This window comes from Syngnathus typhle, linkage group LG6 (genome assembly GCF_033458585.1).
Source record: "Syngnathus typhle isolate RoL2023-S1 ecotype Sweden linkage group LG6, RoL_Styp_1.0, whole genome shotgun sequence".
NCBI lineage: Eukaryota > Metazoa > Chordata > Actinopteri > Syngnathiformes > Syngnathidae > Syngnathus > Syngnathus typhle.
The window spans coordinates 5869654-5889302 of NC_083743.1; the positions used below are offsets into that span (position 1 = coordinate 5869654).

General features: G+C 42.6%; 2 protein-coding genes across 2 annotated transcripts; one reads left to right on the plus strand and one right to left on the minus strand.

Annotated features, from left to right (window-relative positions):
• The first annotated feature begins 13497 nt into the window (after window positions 1-13497).
• On the plus strand, window positions 13498-14545 carry ttc36 (tetratricopeptide repeat domain 36). The gene is made up of 3 exons (XM_061281818.1): window positions 13498-13703; window positions 13844-14032; window positions 14153-14545. The coding sequence occupies exons 1-3, from the start codon at window positions 13598-13600 to the stop codon at window positions 14422-14424; spliced, it is 567 nt and encodes a 188-aa protein (XP_061137802.1). The 5' UTR covers window positions 13498-13597; the 3' UTR covers window positions 14425-14545.
• On the minus strand, window positions 14445-18348 carry LOC133156066 (F-box only protein 40). Its single transcript, XM_061281817.1, has 4 exons — window positions 18218-18348; window positions 16095-17832; window positions 15036-15207; window positions 14445-14775 (listed from the first exon to the last, which is right to left on the minus strand). Exons 2-3 carry the CDS (start codon window positions 17826-17828, stop codon window positions 15040-15042), a joined length of 1902 nt encoding a protein of 633 aa, XP_061137801.1. The 5' UTR covers window positions 17829-17832; window positions 18218-18348; the 3' UTR covers window positions 14445-14775; window positions 15036-15039.
• Between the last annotated feature and the right edge of the window lie 1301 nt (window positions 18349-19649).

A 19649-nucleotide genomic window follows, 5' to 3' on the forward strand; every position in this document is an offset into this window, starting at 1 on the left:
ATGTCGGTTCCTTGGTGAGAAAATTCCAGACCATTACTTGATGATGTCGTTTCCATTTTACACCTCTGGTCCTCTTCAAAAACATCTGTTCTTCTTGTTTTTCAGTGCTCACATGCAAGAATTCTGCATCAGAGGAATGTCATTCTGTGGGACAGAATTTATGAAAAATGAGGTAAAAGACCAGTACTTCATTTTGTTTGGTCATGTTATCCTTCTCAGCGCATGTCACTGTCTATTCCACCTGATTTTCCCAGCCCGGTTCTTGTGTCCACCAATCAGCTTCCTCCAGCCACTTGTGTCTTCTCCATGTGTGCCTCGTTGTCTCCTTGGCGTGGTTTTGTTTCCTTTTTGTTGGTTCGTCATGTTTTGCCGTTGTAAGTCGTGTGAATTAAGTCATGGTATTACAGTATGTGACTTTGCTCTCTAATATTTTCTTTTATTTGTATTTTGCTGTTTTAGGGTAGTATGCTGATATAGTTTTTATTCAAAAAAACCTCTCCACTCCTGTAAAAAAAAAAGTTTCAAAGTAGCTCAGAGGACAATGACATACTCAGACACAACAAAACTACCTAAAGGTGTGTGTTATATCTTGGATCAGAGATGGACAACTGGCAGCGTCTCAATTTTTTTTTAAACATAATAAAATCTGAAAAACACTGACAAATATTCAATGTTCGATCTCCACATAAACAAGAGGAAAAAAATACAGTGGAAAAAAAATGACACAGATGCAAATAGGCCGAGAACTGCAGCATTTAGGTGTATTTTCACCAATCACCACTAGATGGCAGCCATGACTTAGTTTACTTTTAATGGGTCTTGCAATGCTTTGAATGTTGTAAAGAAACATTCCCGGAGTTAAAATGTCTCGTAAATTGTGTTTTCATCAAATACTTCAGCCTCCGGATTAAATGTGCCACACACCGTGACAATATGCGTCTTTTGCTTGACACAGTCTCGTAGCCCAACAACCTCATCATAATAAATATCATGTCCCGAAGTCAATCCAGCATCGCGAGGAATTTAAATGGTAATGAGACCGACCGGGTCGGAGTTTTTACACAATTAATCCCTGTACAAATTAATCTTGTTGACAGCATTTTAAAAAAATAATAACATCAGACAGCTATCATCTGATTTGCATGATTACCACGTGAACTTTATTTACCTCTGTGTCATGAACTTTTCCTTTTCTTTTTTGTTTCCAGGCTTACTTTGTAAAGTGGAAAAGTTTGGAAAGACCGGGTCAAGCCAGTAATATCGGCTTTACTTCTGGCGGGTGAGAAATGCGGCCATCTTGACATATTAGATGACATTGTAGCACGCTAATTATGGTAAAATTTCATGCTGTCTTCACTTATTATAGATACGAGGTTGTCCAATAAAATCCATTACATCTAGGTCAGGGGTGCTCACACCTTTTCAGTCACAAAGATCTACCCATATATCTATTTATTTGTTTTTTATTACCTGAGTTTAGTTTAGTTTGATGACTTGCACTGAAGTGAATCAGCCAGGGTCGCATAATTGACATAAATGACATTGTGAAAAAAAACTCCAACTCACATTCCGTATGAAAGTTTTACGTTTTTGGCTTCTTACTTGGTCCAGAAACCCCACACACTTTTGATGGTCATAAACTTTCTTTCGTTTAAAAGAAAAAAGCGAGTACTTACTATCCGTGCGTTGATGCGTCGTGTGTTGATTAGCTTGTTAGCTTTGGCGCCGAGTTTGTGTTTGCGCGGCCAAACCTGCTAGGGTGAAGGAGTGTGGTCACTTCTACTGCGCATGTGCGGTTCACTCTGATTGCCTCCTGACAGGCTTACCTGTATGTCAATCAAGCGATGGGATGGATTCTAGCCAATAGAATTGTATTTCTTTCTTTCTTTCTTTCTTTCTTTCTTTCTTTCTTTCTTTCTTTCTTTCTTTCTTTCTTTCTTTCTTTTTATTTTATTTTATTTTATTTTATTTTATTTTATTTTATTTTATTTTATTTTAAATGTCATACGATGACAGGTCGATCGTGATCGACGTAATGAGCACCCCCTAAAAAATTTTAAAAAACTATAAAAAAAAAAAAGAAATAAAAAAAAAAGAAGCTCTGCTGTACTTTTATTGTCCAGAAATAACCCCCCCTAAAAACTGAAAGGCTCATTTTTGGTTATGTGAAACTTTTGGCTTATAAAAGGACGATATTAATCCTCCCGTTGGGTTTGTTTCTCAGGAACAGCAATAATGTCCCCGGGTCTGAACCGTTACAATAAAAGTGCCATGAATGGGGAGCCATTATTAACTCCATTACCGCTCACACATCATGTTTCGATGAGAATAATCTCCAATTCCTTTATTTTATTTTCCTTTATTTGTTCGAGAAGGATAATGAACACTAATGAGCATCTCAACAATGAAATGTAAATGCACTCAATTAGAACCATAAGGCTCATTTCCATTGGGACTCCCCCTAACAGAATGCACACTAAATTTGTTTGGAGGCAATTGTTTCTTTTGTCATTGATTATTCAAATGTGATTTATTTAATAAATACATTTATTTAATAAATAAATCACAGGAGAATTTTTTCTTTTCCTTTTTTTGTTTTTTTTAATAATTCAAATTAGACGCCGCTTCTTACTCTGTGTCAAAATGACCCACATACTCAAAATGGTGACAAAATGAACCATTTTCATTGAACAGCAGAAAATGTTGGGTCAGTTTGACCCGCACAATAAATATCCTTTAAAGCAAGATTAATTGGCGGGATGAAGCAATTTACAATGTTTGGATTTTTAGTTATTTTCTAAAAAACAAAATGCTATGTAAAATTAAAAAATAAAATGTTAGCAACCCCTCAACCCCCCTCAATTGAAAGGCACATTTTACACGTGTTTGACACTTTGGGTTTTTAAATTGGCCTTTAAAATCCTCCTGTTGTGTTGGTTTCTTAGAAACAGCAACAATGTACCCAAGTTAGATTGACACAAAAGGTTTTAGCAGTGAAGACAGGTTTTAAAAAAGCTAATTATCCATTACCTCTCACGGAACATGCCTCGGTAATTATTATTCCATTAAAAATGCATGTTAGAAATGATTTAAATGTAATCACTCATTCTTTTACTTTGTTTATTTTCTCATTCTGGGTCAAAGCGACAAAGGACTGCAAATTGTGGCAAATTTTCTTGGAATACACTTGGATTACACCAAGCAGACAAAATTGCGTCAAATTGACCCGCAACATAATAGGCGGTCTTTAAAGCAAGGTTTCCTAGTAGTGCTCTCTTGACACATTTAGTTTTTGCACAAATGAAAAAATATATACAAAGTACTAAAAGAAACACGTGACATGTACCAAGGGGTACACAATTATGATAATCACGTTAGAACTATGAAGGGGTCTTTTTCTCCTTTCAGGAGACTTTTCACCCCCCTGGCATAGCAACAGCTTGTTTAGATTCCAGCGTGCTGGCATAGAAATTGAGACAAATCCTCACGGTGTGTTTTGCTGGCTAAAGAAATCCATTTACCAAATGAAGTGTAACAACAAATGTGTGTGAATGTAGAGAAACAACTGTGCTGCAGGCTTTCAAGCTTAGCAGAGGCCTTAGTGAGGTGCGTGACCCCCCCCCCCCCCCAACAACAACAAAAAATGACAGAGTAAATTCAGTAAACAAATTACACTGGCAAAAAGGCAACGTCATTTGGCCCGCTGAACACCAGCCAATTTATTATGATTATTTTTAATTTTAGCGGTTGCGTTTACACCATACGGTTTTATAAGGCCGGTTGTAGGTTTAGAGGAATAAAGTGTCTGATTAAGAACATTAAATTATGGAAACCTTTAGGACTTAATTGTAATGACTAGCCAAAGTATATATTTGTAACAAAGGAGAACATAGCTTTCCTCATGAGCGATGCTAACTTGGCCTTGCTAGCATGTTACCTTGTAAGAACCTCAGGAATATTGCTTACCTTAAAGCAGACAAAGGTATGCCTGCAAATTTTTGAAGAAATTACTAAACCAAGGTGGGTTTATTTGGGGAAAATTAAATAAAAACTATGAAAATACTTCAATACAACAAAAGCCAAAGTCAACAAAGCACGTAGCTAGCTAAGTAGCAGTGTTGTCATGACCGAAAATATCTAGGCCTTTACGTGCTAATACGTAAATGGTACACTTTGGGCATTTCAACATTCATTATTTTAAGTTTTTTCCTAGGATTAGAAAATGAGAGAAACGTGGCTAAAGTGTGATTTAGTTGTTGTGACTAAGCTTGTCTGACTTATGACTTGCCTAAAGTAAAGTCTTAACTCAACTTGCTTGAAATTTAGTGGGTGCTCGACTCGACTTGTCTCGTTTGATTTGTGCGGCGGTAACTTGGGGATGCGCTTGAAACTTGAAGGTTAAAACTTGAGACTTACTTATGACTGGCAAATATCTGACTTACTGCCACCCCTGGATAGCAGAGATGAAGCACAAGCTATTGATCAGTCCAAGAGATCAGAAGGTGGTTACATTTCAGAGAAGCTTCAGCGATTGCACGTCTTCATCATCGGAAACGAGAGTGACTTCTCAGCGACATGAAAGCGGCAATAAGCAATAACCATCTCAAGCATCGAGAAATTCTCAATTAGCGCCGAGTGCGAGGTAATGCAACGGCACTCCTCTTTAATTTTGAGATTAAAGCCTAGTGGATTCTTTCTCTCTCGCTCTCTCTCGGTCGTGTCTTAACGACATGGAGATTCGCCGCGCCAGCGCAACGGTGACAATAGGAAGCCTGACAGCCACGAGAATCAAACAGATGACAAAAGAACAAAAAACATCTAAGTGCGTGCGTTGTACCTCAAAATGGTGCTTTAATCTCGGCAAAGAGAACGCTTGTGCTCCACGCGCCTTGAAATCCTTTTTCATCTTATTAGCCAAAAGACCTGAAAGGCCCATCTCTGTACCCCCCCCAAAAAAATGACATCAAAAAGAAAGAAAATGACACTTTCCTTGAAAAATCATCTCCCGTGCCTAAAAGCCCACCACGAAAGAAAGCGGTCCTAAAAAGTGTCCCTGGTGAAGTTGATTTTCAGCAGTTCTGAGCTGCGACGCCATCGATCGGCTCCGTTTGTAAATTCGTCTTTGTGATAGTTGACAGTTGCCCCTGAAAGTGCTTTTGATGAGCTTCCAGTTGCGCAGTTAAAAAAAAAAAGAATTAAAGTAAGACATTTGTGGATATACTTGATGTGACACAGAAAGCCAACAAAAAAGAATGAAAAGCGATCCAGGGCCCAATCATGTCTGGGACTGAGATCGAGTATAAGTCAGACAATTTTCTTTTGTGTGACGTTCCTATTTTAACGAACATGTAAAAAAAAATCCAGACATCTATGAAAATTGTTCCAAATGTAAAACAGTTCCCAGTTTATGTAGAGTCCAGTCCCAAAATATGTGGACTTAATATAGAGCCTTGTGGAACACCACGAGGTCTTATAATGATCAAATGCTTTTATGCAATATAAAGCATGATCAAATGAAAAACAGTGATGGAAATCTTGGATAAGGTCACAAAGGCCGTCGCTTGAACCCAAACGTCTGAGTTTAGAAATCCCCAGACTGCTACTGAGCCATCCCGTCTCTTGTGCAAACAATTCAAAAATCCACTTCTCCGTAATAGATTCCCTTAATGTCTAATTAGCTTCAGCATACTTCATTAAGGCAAATGGAGGGCAGTGGGAAGCTCAGTCATGTGTAAGAGAGACGCCGTTGTTTATCGTAGAACTCAATGCTATCCGCGACCCGCCGAATCGTACCCACACTTTCCCGAGAGCCGAGGCAGGCGGGAAGTAAACAGTTATGCTTTTAACATCCCAAGAGAAGCTTTCAAGGTCAAAGCCGTCCAGGAAAAATGGATCTCTTTGGTGTCTAAACACTCCCCAGAAGCGTAGCGAAGCTTTTATTCAATCTCTAGCCAAGTGTCTTTAAATGTTCCATCAGGGAGCTCACGTGTGAGCACGTCACGCGTGGCTTACGTAACGGCCAACATCCCCTGCAGTCGGTCGCATGGAAAATGTTGTCTTCAGCTCAGTGAGGCGTGCCAGCCTCTGACAGCCATTACTGCCGCTTCCTTGTACTACTCTGAGCACAAATACCCTTTCAATGCACTGCAAGAGTGGTCTTGAAAGCTAAATAAAATGCATCAGAAACATCTGCCAATATTTATTTGGTAAGATTCTTACAACAAGTACAGCAAAATCTAAAATTAAACCAGGATGAGAAAAAACAAATTATTTGACCCTCGCCATCCTGTTGTGTGGCAAGACGTGGCCGGTTCGAAACGCTGACCTCAGCAAACTTGAAGTCTTTGACGATGACCGCCTCAGGCGCCTCCTTTGCTGCCGCCATCTTTACCGTATCCGCTCAGCAAGCCTTCGCCAGGGATGCTGACTTGACGCTCTCGCTGCTATTCTCCTTCAATCTCGCCCCCGGTGGTTTGGTTATGCAACCTTACCCAACCTCCCCTTTCAACCTGGTGAAAGCTCAGGCAGTCGGGTTGTTTGCACTTCAAAACATCCACTGGCTCGAGCACCCCGCCCCCTCCCCCCTCCTGTCCATATTCAGGGGGCTATTATTGGTAACCCCCACATATTTGTGCTTCACTTCTTACAAATTCAGCTATTTGTGTTTATTTGTTTTCTGTGGCACCTACCTAAAAACGAATAATAGAAAATAAATAAATAATAAAAAATAAATAAATAAAATGAAATAAAATGAAATGAAATTAAATAAACAATCAATAAGCTAATTGATTTTAAAAAAAAATTCATTACAGCCCTATTTATGAGGGAACTTGGCTTCGAAAAGACATATTGCTCCTGTTGGATTTTCCTCCCTCTTTCACTTCCAGTCCATCTATTACGCGTTACTCGGGGCAACAACAACGACAAAGGCTCAAGGAGATGAAAGCCTCAAACCCAGGAACGCCAGTCGTGCTTACATTTCATCTACACCTTTTCCCATACCTCAAAGGTCTAGCAACATTTTTACAAAAATAGTTGCAGGCAGGATTCCGTCTTCACTATGCCAAAATGATTTTAATCAAGTTATTTGGCCTGCAATAGCGTGAAACGACTCATACGAGCTTCATCCATCACCGATAATACGCTTCATCATTTCTCTTACCTTTTTATTCTTTAGTCAAATTCAGCAAAAACTCTGACGTAAAAATTTCCATTAAACAAAAACGTATTCGCCCTGGGTGCCATATTGCATTTTTTCCCTCTTTCATTAAATGCTGCTATTATCTCGTCAACCAGGAAATTCAAGTTACAAATTGTTAAGGAGAACATTTAGTCAGTTTTGATTTATGACAGTATAGCAGAAATCTCAAATGCAGCCATAAGTGCACAAGTGATCGTGGCTTCATCCTCAAGACTGACATTTGTGCTGTCATGTTACTCCCCCTCCCCCTCCCAAACGGCATTCAGGTAGTACAAGCTTCAATTTTCTGCTCCAACTGTTCATCTACACATTCATCAAATCGGCCCGACACTTGCTTTGGCACAACGCCGTGACAAGGCACAACTAAGACACCATCTCGTTTAATAAATGTCAAAAGTTATGTTGGAAGGCTGAGTTTAAATTCTCAGACAAGAAATCCAAAACATAAAGTCAATAACACTCGGAAGGGCGTTTAACATTAAATTATCTCTGAGTGCATAAAGATGACTCTCTCCAATTCGTTAATGAAGCTTTCTTTTATACGACCGAAATAAAAATTTCCTAAAATCAAGCCAAAAAAACTCAAAGCGAGTCTGACATTTCAGGTTGAGTTGTTTTGGTAGTGCGACGTGTTTTTTGTTTGTTCAATAAGATAAATTGCATTTTCCTCCGCAGCACACAAAGAGACAATAACATTTGAAGACAAATATTTTATACTAAAGGACATTTTGTTTATGAGCAATAAATAGCTGGGAAATGAAGCAGGTGTACTTTTCTGCTTCCCTCGTTTTGTTTCCGCTCTGGGCGGTGGGGTAATGAAGTGGAAAGCCCTTTAAAAAAAAAAAAAAAGTAGTAAACTTTGCAAGTGATGACGCTTGTGAAATGTCTAAAAAGAATTGATTGGAATTCTACATCCAAATAGATTTAGATCTTTAATTAGGTTTGCCGGCGTTTGGCCAAATGTAAATGTGACATCTGACTTGTGATGGCATCAAGATGTTGATGAAAGATTCCCACGGTGCCCCCTGGCAATGGAACGCCATTGTGTTAGCGAATCTGATTATCGCCAAAGAATTGTGGCTAGCAAAATGACTGCGCGTTATCCGTGGCCAAAAGCAATCAAACGTAAATCTAAAGCCATTACAGCACTTTTAGCAAATGACCGCACTTTATAACTGAGAGAAAGGACTTTAAATTAAACTTTTTCATACCATTACTGTTATTTTGTAACGGTACTGAGGTTATAAAGCCAGTCTGTGGATTTCCTTCGTATTTTGGACCCGCCAGAAAGTCTTACTACTGAGAGAATTACAGTAATTCAGTCTAGAGGTCACAAAAGCTTGGGCTACTTCTCCAGCATCGGTGAGAAGTGAAAAGTGCTGTCCTTGAAACTTTGAGGTGGGAGTGGAACGATAAATTTGATCAAGGTTCCTTTAGGCGCTGCTGGAGGCGAGCCCAAAGTCGTCTAGAGCAGCTATGTCATTACAGGCATCAGGTAGTCGAGGTCTATAATTCCAGTTTTACCGGAATTCAATGGAAAGAAATCGCAGGTCATCCGAGATGCGGTGGGAGTTTTGATCGTGGGAGTTATCTACATAACAGTGCGAGTTCACAAGAGTTCTTCTAATAAGACGGCAGAAGAGAAACTCGTTAAGACGGATGAGTAGTGGTTCAAACACGGACCCCTGTGGGACACCGTGATTGACATTTACACAGTTTGTATTGCTGATATTTACAAATTGTAAATAGAACAAATAATGACAAATTCCTGAATTCAATTCCTAAATTATCAACAGACATCCTCTTTAACATTTTTTTTAAATTTCTTTTATAGAATGTCAAAATTGACGGAGAACATAAATGCAACGTACCGCGCTCCATCAGCCGTTTTATAAAGTGTCGCCGTTGTTGTTTTGACACGGACACAAGCCAACGCAGCCACTTGGGCCATTTAATCAATCTTGGCAAACCCTCAGAGGCTTAATGAATGTCCCTGCCAAGTTTCATAAATGGGGATCAATTATAATTGATTTGCCAGTCTGATACATTTATTAAAGTGACATCCATTTATTCGCCCGCTCACCTGCCCGCGCCGCCGGGCCAACCAGCGCACCATCTCATACGTTATTCCAGCTATCACTTTCACATATTTGTGCGATAATTGGATGAAGATTCAATAGCCCATTTCTCAAAATGTTTATATGGTTCTATGATTGGCCCCGCAAAGTGACATTTGGTGATATATGGTGGCAAGATCCGACAAAGGCGATTATGGTCAGCATGCTGCAAAAAATTGCTGCAGTGCCTTTGTCAACGGCGACACTGGGGGGAAAAAAAAGGTCTTCATCTTCAAGTTCCAAGTCATCTTTCAAAAGCCTAAATGATAAGAAATTGACTTTTGTTCAACACGATTATACGATTTGTTTGCAAAAATAAATGGGGTTTTTTTTCACGCAAACACAAAAGTACTGGAGATGAGAAAGTGTTCACATAAAAAGTGACGACCAGGCTTCAGTGATTTCTGTGTGTGTGTTTTTGTGAGTACACTGCAAATTGTCTTTTTTCGCACTGAGATGAGCCAAGAGCGAGACAGATGGTTGGCTCTCCTAAATCCTCTCCGACCGGACGAGCGGAACCGTACCGTGACTTGTCAAGGGCGATAATCAAGATGTCATTCCAAACGCTTTTGAATCAAATTACCACAATTTAGCCTCGTATTGGTGATTCAACATTTTTTTTTGTTTTTTTGTTTTTATAACACTTACCCTTTCATGCTTTGTTGGCCAGTGCAGAGAAGCACTGAAAGTCCTCGGGCAAAGTGGTCAAACAAAACATAAAGTACAAAGTTAAAACATAAAGTAAGCAACAATGGAGCACATTAAAACAGTGAAACTTTACAGGACTGACTTTCCAGTTAGCGATTGACCGTGACCCCAAATGGCTAAGAATCTACACGAACAAATCAGATTTTGTTCCAGCCGGCGAGCACCAAAGCTATCAAATTTCAAGGGTATATAACCGAGGTCAAATAATGAAAGCTGCACCTGTTCTTTTCCAGCCTCAGAAATGGTCCAATGTCGGAAAACACGGTACACAACTCGTTGCTTCGATAAGAATCAACTCATTTTGCAGTTATTCTCAGCTGACGCGGTTTTATGACATTCATGTAGTGTATAAAACCGCAAAGCGTCTGTGGACTGAGTAGCGAGCCCTGTGGTACGCCATCAATTTTCTACTGTACCAGCGAGTGCATATACCGTATTTTCCGCACTATAAGGCGCACCGGATTATAAGGCGCATCTTCAATGAATGGCCCATTTTAAAACTTTGTCCATATATTTGGACACACCTGCCGTATTGGCTCAATATTGGTCCGTATATAAGGCGTACCGGATTATAAAGCGGCTTTTGAGAAAATTGGAGGTTTTTAGGTGCGCCTTATAGTGCGGAAAATACGGTAACACTTTGGAAGAATATAGTGCTAAAATATGAGGACTTAGTATAGAGCCCCGTGGAGCCTCAACAACAGTAAATATTTGTATACAAAAAACTGCCTAAGCGATAAATATAAAATGATCAAAATTAAATCAAAACTGGGGTAAGTGAGCATGCCATCTTGTTCCCTTGACGATTCATCGCCCAGCAGTCATAACCTTGAAACAGATTATGTCGACACTGCTGTAAATCAAGGACCCGCTTCTGTTTGTGTTTTTGGCACAAGGTTGAACGAATGCAGAAAGCAGCACACAGTAAAGGGATGCGGCATCTTTGCCTTCAGGTGCCTATATCTGAACATCATAAAACTGCTTTCTGGTTCCCTCCCTCTCTCTGGCACCATTTTCTAAGCGTCTGCTGCCGCGTCCATTTGTGGGTCGTCGCGTGGCTCTCGGTGATGAATTCGAGCAGCACTGAGGTCAGCGCCTTAGCCTTCAGATGACTCTGAAGCTTCACAAACAATATGTGAGGATCTGTGGGGGAGGGCCGAGTCCTGTGAGAGATGTAAGAGCAGCATTAATAAGCATCATTCTATTAATACCTTGTTGGTTAAACGGTAGCGACTATTTATGGCTCGTGAGAATTACAGGGATTAGATGCGCACAGAAAGGAATGATTCTTCAAAAGATCGTTTGAATTATATGTTGCTTTTAATGTCAGGAAATTTGGAAAAAGAGTAGAAAAAAACAAGCCAAGGCCAACTACACCCCATGTCATGTTGCAACTTTATATTTGTATTGTTTCCTTCCAAACTGTCACTATTTGTAATAGCAATTTGATTTTCTTATTTCAGGCTATTTCGTGTGTTCCATCATTGTCAACTCAGCCATATGAGCTGTGTCACTTGAAATGTACAGTACACGGGAAAAAGACATAGGATGTATGTATGCAGTGTAAATTCAGACTAATACAAAATGGCTCCTCTCATCCAGACGCGTCTTGATGTTGTTGTCTTGCTGAAAGCATACAGAAGAGCCATGTTTTATTCAAGCGCGAATGTGCGTGTGCGGCTGTTTGTGAGTGCGTGTGTACACGAACGCCTCATCCGGAAGATCTTGCTCAAAAGGCTCAGTGTGATAGCTCCCCCTGTCGGCGGCTTTACGTCACTGCACATAGAAGAAGAAAGTGACCATCCGAACGTGAGGCCGTCATATTCTTTTTCGTCACGATACCTTTCTCTTTTTTCAAATGCGTAAAGCTTGTAGCCGCGTGACATCAAGTGTTAAATAAGCTTCCGGGCCGCGACTCGATTTTGAGGCGAAAAGCAGGTGAAAGCGTCTCCATGGATTTCCCCCGTGAGCTCATTTCCCTTTCAAATGGAGGACATTCAAAGACCTGCTTGAACGCACACGCTCACTCGCTAAACCCGAGAGCAGTTTCTCGAATACATCCTGCCATGACAACACTTGACTCGGGGCGGATGGAGAGCGGCGGGGGGCAACCATTTTGTTACACTGACTAAATGAAGCTCATCCCTTTGACTGCAACACAGTTCCTTGGCACCTAGCTGCCACAAGGCGGCGCCAAAAACAACAGTTTTAGATTAACTCGTTTAGTGCAGTTCACTCAAAATGACATCAACGGGAACCCCGCCCCTTTCCCCATAACTCGTCACGGGGAAAAAGAGAGCTTGTTTGTTGCTAGTTAAAATTTGCTGCCTTTTTTTTCTAAATTTCATTGGGGACAGGTGAATCCGAGGATTACATACTGTCTGCTTTTTAGTAATATTTGGTGCTTTCCCATACGGATTTCCCTCGTAAAATGTGTGCCTTGGCTTTGTTAAAAACGTCATGAAACACCGTTTGAGCACATGTGCTACTCCTTAAATTGAACAGTAATCTGTTGCGGCGGCCTTGGCGGAGGTAACGATCCCCAGACTTCAAAGTGAACCGATGCCAAAATGGACTTAAGCTGCTTATGAAGTGACACGTTTTTAAAACGTCTGCTCCCTACTGGAAAAAAAAAAATGCAGTGTGAATTCCATCTGGCGTGTCAGCCAGTCCTTGGAAGCTCAGCGGGATTCTCGTCCTCGGGCCTCCGAACTGGAACACGGCTGACAAATAAAAGTGTGATGACACAGCTGCATGCACTGCCCGACATGCTCTCGTATGAATCATCTGCTGACTTTCTTATTTGACTCCCTTTCAAATGGAGCATTGGCTATTTATAGGCAATTGCGGACATGACTGGACAAATGCACGCTTTTGAAGGAGAGAAAATACTCGAGAGGTCAACCGATGGCGCCTGACTAAACTCTTCTTAAAACGCCAACCAAGGTTTGAAACCCTAATTTGTTAATCTGGTAGTACTTGGGGAACTTTTTTTTTTTCCAGTCCTACTTGGTGTTAATTTTCAAGGTGTTTATGAACTGTCTGAAAACACAGTCCGTAAAAGCAACATGCTTCAAAAATTGTACTGTGCACACTGGAATACAAGCAGAGCCCCATACGGCTGAAATAAGAAAAGAAATATTGCCCTCTAGTGGTAGACGATGAAACTTCGAGTGTTTTATTTAATTTTACTTTTATAAAAAAAATATAAATCCTCCAGGTTTAAGGTTTATTGTCCTGATTAACTAAAATAAAATAAACTCAAATAAAACTGAAAATAAACAAAAAATATTACAAATAAAATTGAATGAAATTGAAAAATAACAGCTTTAAGAGTCAATCTGACATTTAATTAAAATAAATTTAAAAAACAACAACAACATAAGCCTTTGCAGCGTCATTGCAGCTAACCACACACAGATGTGCTCAAAGTCCACCTCCTCTCTACCGCCCCCTCACCCGATTGGCCAATCCACTTTTTCTTCACCAGGCCCAAATCATCCCTTTCTACTCCTGCTGCAAACATAACTGTTCTTTCCTTTGTTTATTTCTCTCCACCCTTTTGCTCACGATGGCATCGGAGCACGACCGAGCGGTGCTGCAGGCCATCTTCAGCCCCAACACCCCATTTGAGGACGTCCCCGGCCTGGACCAGGAGCAGGACCTAACAGATGACGGTGAGCCTTGATGGACCAACACGTTCCTTCCTTCCTTTATTGTTAATTATTCTATATTTAATTTTGTTGTTATGTTTTTATAAACCTGCCAAAATCTTTCGGGTCCATTTTGCAAGCAATTTATCTTCCCCTCCTGCCAGACGGCCCCTTTGACGCAGACTCACTGAGGCAAGTAAAGGACTTGGAGAGTCGCGGGGTCTCTGCGGCCGAGGCGGGGGATTTGCAAGGAGCCCTTGAGCTGTTCGGACGGGCCATACGCGTTCTACCCCGGCGGGCGTCGGCCTACAACAACCGGGCGCAGACCCTGCGACTGCAGGGCGACACGGCAGGTACAAATAATAATACAATATTTGTCATTTTCACACAGGATACAAAATATACTCGGGTACTCAGTATCAATACAAAATATGTCTTTTTTAGTTCACAAATATGATCTTGCGTGTCCTCAGGTGCTCTGGCGGACTTGGACCGAGCTGTTTCGCTGAGCGGGTGCCGTGGGCGGACGGCCTGCCAGGCGCTGGTGCAGCGGGGCCTCCTGCACAGACTGGGGGGACAGGACGACAAAGCGCTCCAGGACTTCCGGGAGGCGGCGGAGCTCGGCAGCGAGTTTGCCCGCCAGCAGACGGTGCTGCTGAATCCGTACGCGGCGCTTTGCAACAAGATGCTACGCCAGGTCATCGGCAAGCTACGCAACCCCGATGGGTGCGAGCCGTCACTTTAGACGCAATCAAGAAATGAAACTTTTGATATCAAATATGTACTTTTTAATTGTTTGGATACAAGTTCCAAGTGTGAAATCCAACAACCGAGTAAACGTTACGTGAGCTGCCGATTCCAGAGAATGTGTTCTTCATTTTGTCAAATTGTGACATCACTATCCAGCTGACTTGTATTATACAGCCCAGGACTGGGAAACTAGGCTGGGCGAAGATCCAGAGCCACTTTCAAGCAACAGCCGCTCTGTCTGATAGGCCAAAAGGTAAGCTGAGCTGCACTGAGATTTGTGTTGTTCTCACCGCACTGACACTTGGTCTGTATTTGAATTGCCAGGATTTTCCTCTCATCCTTGAACCTTATTTGAACAAAAACAGAGATTTGTTCAAATTGCACTTTCGTTTTTCACCGTTAGATGGCAGTGTAATCAACAATTACAGGCATTTGTGTGTAGTGTAGCAGTGACTAACCGGACATTTCATTAGGTACACTTGCTCAATCAATCTTTTAAAACTTAATTAAAAAGTAACAACCATGCACTGGCGAAAGGACATCTCACAAAGACTAAATAATGCGGCTTAAAAAAAACTGGTAAATGAAAGTGTAGCGAAGAATTACTTCACTAATGATCTTCCTCCGTGCAGACTTCCAGCAGGCCACTTAAAGCCACGGGCTCCGTGCGCCGCTCCGTCTGGTAGTAGGGGCACGTTCGGAGGTGCACCGCCACGGAGGGCGAGTCGCTCAAGTGCCATCGCTCCACGGGGCAAAACAGCGAGCTGAATTCCCAAACCTGCAGAGCACATCACATGACAGGGATGAAGGATTTGATGGCTTGTAAGCGGAGGTACACACGAGTTTTACTATATTCAGTACAGGTATCAGGTTTTTTTTTTTCCCTCAACAACGCGCAACAATTTACGACCTTGATTCGGGTGCACATGCTCAGCTGTCGGTCACGTCGCGTTATCATCGTTCCAAGAGCATCAGCGAATGCACGCACTCGTGATCCCCGCAATATGCCTTTGCACCTCATAAAGTGGACCCGGTCCAACTTCTTATTAAAGTCACAGCAGAACAATTTCAAAGTGTGCCACAACTTTTTCATACAGTCAGTCCCCTGGTTGGTCAAGAGAGAAATTGTCCCAATATTTTTGTCTATCAGGTGTATGTCACGTGAGTTGGCGCATATCTTAAACATGACCTAGTGAGGTCTATAATTGTGAAGTGATGAAATGTTGCCAGCATAGTTTGTATTGTTACTGAGGCGTACCGGGCCTTGCCGAGGGTCTGGCTGGCTGCTGTTTACAATGCGGCAGCTGTTAAATATGGCTGACATTTTCCACTGCCAACTAACGAGGGAAACCATAGGGACATTTAGGCAAAAACACATTTCGTCCCAAATTAAATCCAAAGACGGACATTTTGATGCAGGGGAGTCATCAATTCTCATCAGTTCCAATCGTGAGTTCGGTTTCCTTCCACCATGCAATATTATTCAGTTAATTAAAGAACTGCATTTTTTTTCACAATAAACTCACTCCAAATTTTGATATGATTTTCGTCCTGCATATCATACCAAATATTGGCCCTACTCCCGTTGCAGTGTTAAAATGCAATGGATGTCTGCCCTCTAGTGGTGAGACAAGAACTCCAGAAAAACGATGGATGGATACTTACTTTCTTTCGGCTCTTCCAGGAGCTCCCCCCGTGGGAATACGTCTTCTTCTCCCACTTGAGGGAGACCATCCCTCGGCTCTGCAATAAAGTGCCGCACACCTCTCTCATCGGACGCGACACCTGTGACAACTGCGACAAGGCGAAGGAGTCCAAGTATCTGGCGACGTGCCGGAGGATCTCCGCAGGCAAGTGGCTCAAGCGATCTGGGGGATTTGATGCTTTGGTACCCTCGAGCAGCTCCCGCGGGACGTCTGGCCGGATGACCAACTTATCCACGCCGCGGTGGTATTTGACCTCAGCCGGTTGGCCGTCCGGGCGAAACCTCGTTTGGGCAAAAGTGCAGCCGAGGTAAGCCAGGGGGCAACGTTGCAGGAACCAGCCGCCGAGGCCGGCCTGGATTTCGGAGTGCACGTTGCGGAAGTGCGAGGGGTACTCGTCGCGGCGGAAGAAGAGGCCGCACGTGTAGCTGAAGACCGAGCTGGTCCTGTTGTGTCGTCTAGTCACAGACTCGGTTTGCGTACGGACGTGGAGACACGCTGCTTTACCGGCGACCGCGTCTGCGAGCGACGCCTCGGCCTGGAACGGCGCGCCGTCCAAGTTGTACGTTTGCGTCCCGACGTTGACGTAGAGACCGTCCAAACCGGTGCTCTCCGAGATCTGATGCCCTTTGAATTCTTTCTCCAGACAGCACAGCAACGTGACGCTTACCTCCTCGCACTTTGGGAGCTCCTCGAACAAGACGTCCAGATCGGCCGTGTCGGCGCTCCGGTGCGCCACCTCTATTTTGCGGTTGGGGTCCTTCAGGTGCCAGCGCTTGGCTCGGTAGCTGCTAGGGACGTTGAAGGAGCGGACGGACTTGACTTCGATGGGTTCCAGGCTACCGTAAACAAAGTCCTTCTCCCTTGGGGTGCAGGCGGCCAGCTGTCCGAAGTTGATGAGCATGGCTCCGTTGTGCACCAGGTACATGTTGTACTCGCCGATGTTGGCCTCCTTGCCTAACTTCTCCAAGACGCCGTCTTGCCAAGGTGCCAGGCCAGATGTTCTGTTCTCGCATGAGGAACTTTCTCTCACCGCCTCCATTTTCTTCCCGCTCTCCTCCGTTTTCGCTGCGTTTTTGCTGGTCTGCTCACCGTTCATCTCCTTCTTGAATATTCTCTCCGAGGAGCTGTACTTCTGAAGACTTTCCCTGTCCAGCTCATCACTCGGTTCCTCTTCCATCATATTTGCGCAGACATTCTGTGTATCTCCAGCAGAAGCCGAACATAAATCCTCCCTCGTGACCCCAACGTCGATATCTTCGGGATCCGTCAACTCCGGGAAAACGCTCTTCATCTTGATGGACTTGAACAGCAGCTCTTGATCCCTCAGCGCCAAGGCGACATCGAGCTGCCGTTGGCTTTCTCTGGACACGTTCCTGTAGAACGTCGAGTCATTGTCCGGGACGGGCCAGCGGTTCCACTCCTGAGAGCAGCCGACCACGCTGGCGGGACACGCCTCCAGGTGGCGGGCCCGCCGATGCCGCGGCATGCTCAACGGGCAGCCGTAGCCGGCGTTGAGGCAAGGAACCGTCTCGTTGGGGCACAGAAGGCGGTGCTCGTCCTCTTTGCAGGCGTGAAGGGAGGCGCCGCAGTCGTTGGGGCAGCGGACCACCGCGCAGCCCAGGGAGAGCCACGACGGCGCCGGGCAACGGATGGCGTAGCAGTGCTCGCAGTGCTCGTGGCGGACCGCTGGCATCCTCCTGATTGGTTGGTTCACATTCAGTGGGGAGAATCAACAGCACAAATATTTCATGAGTCTACTTCAGACTTTTTGTTCTTGACGTGAGGATTTTGTTTCCTCACAACTTCTTACAATTGGAAAGCGATGCGTCTATTCCTTAGTTTTGTCCAAATAGGCTTGCTATGTTTTTCAACCTCCGAGGCTAATGTGCCAAATGGAGCCACACTTGTTTCAGTTGTTAGTTCATCTGACACGTCTCAATGTTAGCTCAGCTACGCTACCCCGTTCTTTTGAGCCAATGCTAAAAAGCGCATCTTCAAAATGAATCAAAAGAACATGTCAAATCTTTTCCGCCAGCAAAAACATTAACAGCCGGTGCAGCGAACGCAATAAATATTTCTCACCTTGTGTTCTTGAGTTGATGTCACCTCACGTCGACTGACCTCTTGCACTGCGTGCGCTTTTATAAATAGACGAGAGTGGACCGCAATGGCGATAGGAGGGTCTGGACGGGGCGCCATTGTCACAAGTTTGCAGAAGGGCTAAGGTCAAGTTACAGCCGCCAGTGGCTCTCATTTGTGTGCGATAAGCCCACCACTCACTAAACACTACTGCGGCACGCTCGTGCTGGAAACTGTCACCGCTGTGGAATTTTGGTGATGTCACTCTTAAAATAAAACAATAATATGTATTTGCATATCAAATCATTCAAAACAGTTCCTTGGCTGTTTTCTTACAGCAATAAAGGGACTTTTGTTTTGACAAGATGAGAAGGATCTTTTTTTTTCCCCATAAGAACAGTTTTCATTTAAAACAAAAAACAAAAACATATTTGGTAATAAACCAGTTTTGCTGAGCTTTCAGCAGCCACAAGGGATTTTCACGTTTTTTTCCACTAGGTGACAGTCTCACTCCGTTAAAAGGAAGTACAAAACAATACAGCAATAATTTTTCGACCATATCTTTTTATTCCAGAATTAATCACGATATCATTTGTATGCCTCCTAACAGATAAGTTTCAGAAGTATGTGTATGATTTCTTTTTAGATTTGGTATATTTTATGTTTTGAACATAACACTTTTTTATATAGCTGATAGAAAACCAATACTGCATATTGTACTTTATAAAAGCAAGAGAAACCACATCACTGAATAAAATGCAACACATTAAACAGTTGCGCATCACCATTGATAGCTGCATTGCATTGTGCGGCTTCTTCTGTCGGCCACCAGGAGGCAGTATAATACAGGCATGCAGACAAACGAAGAAGAATAGCACCGCTATCGACTCAACTCAGCTGTCGTAATTAATTTGTCCTTTTTCATTAAGGATGAAGATTATAAGACAGTGAGTATTGTTATATCATATGTCTACGTTTGGTATTTTGGTATTTGTATTTGGTACTTTCCAAATAATCATATCAATGAAAATATCAATATCCAAATATTTGTTGTTTAGCGTTTTATACCCGCCATCACATCTGAATCTGATTATTGATGCTAAATGTTAGCATGTTAACGACGTTTTCTATTTTGAGTTAGCATTGTTTCCTGGTTTTAAATACACAACGTGCATTAATTCTCTTTTGTTTCAGATTTAGTTTTAGTGTAAATTTCAACTAGAACTGGCTTTATATAACTTGAAGCTTTATTTTTGATTAAATTCTGAACTATTAGCCAAATTGCTACTTATTGTGAACTGAATTAATTTCCCCCTCTCTCCTTAAGTCAAAGCAAAAAACAAAAAAAAGCTCAGTTTGTAATTCGAAAATCTTGTACGTTGGGGCACTTGTATCTCAAGGCACCACTACGTATGTAATACATCTATTGTGTTGG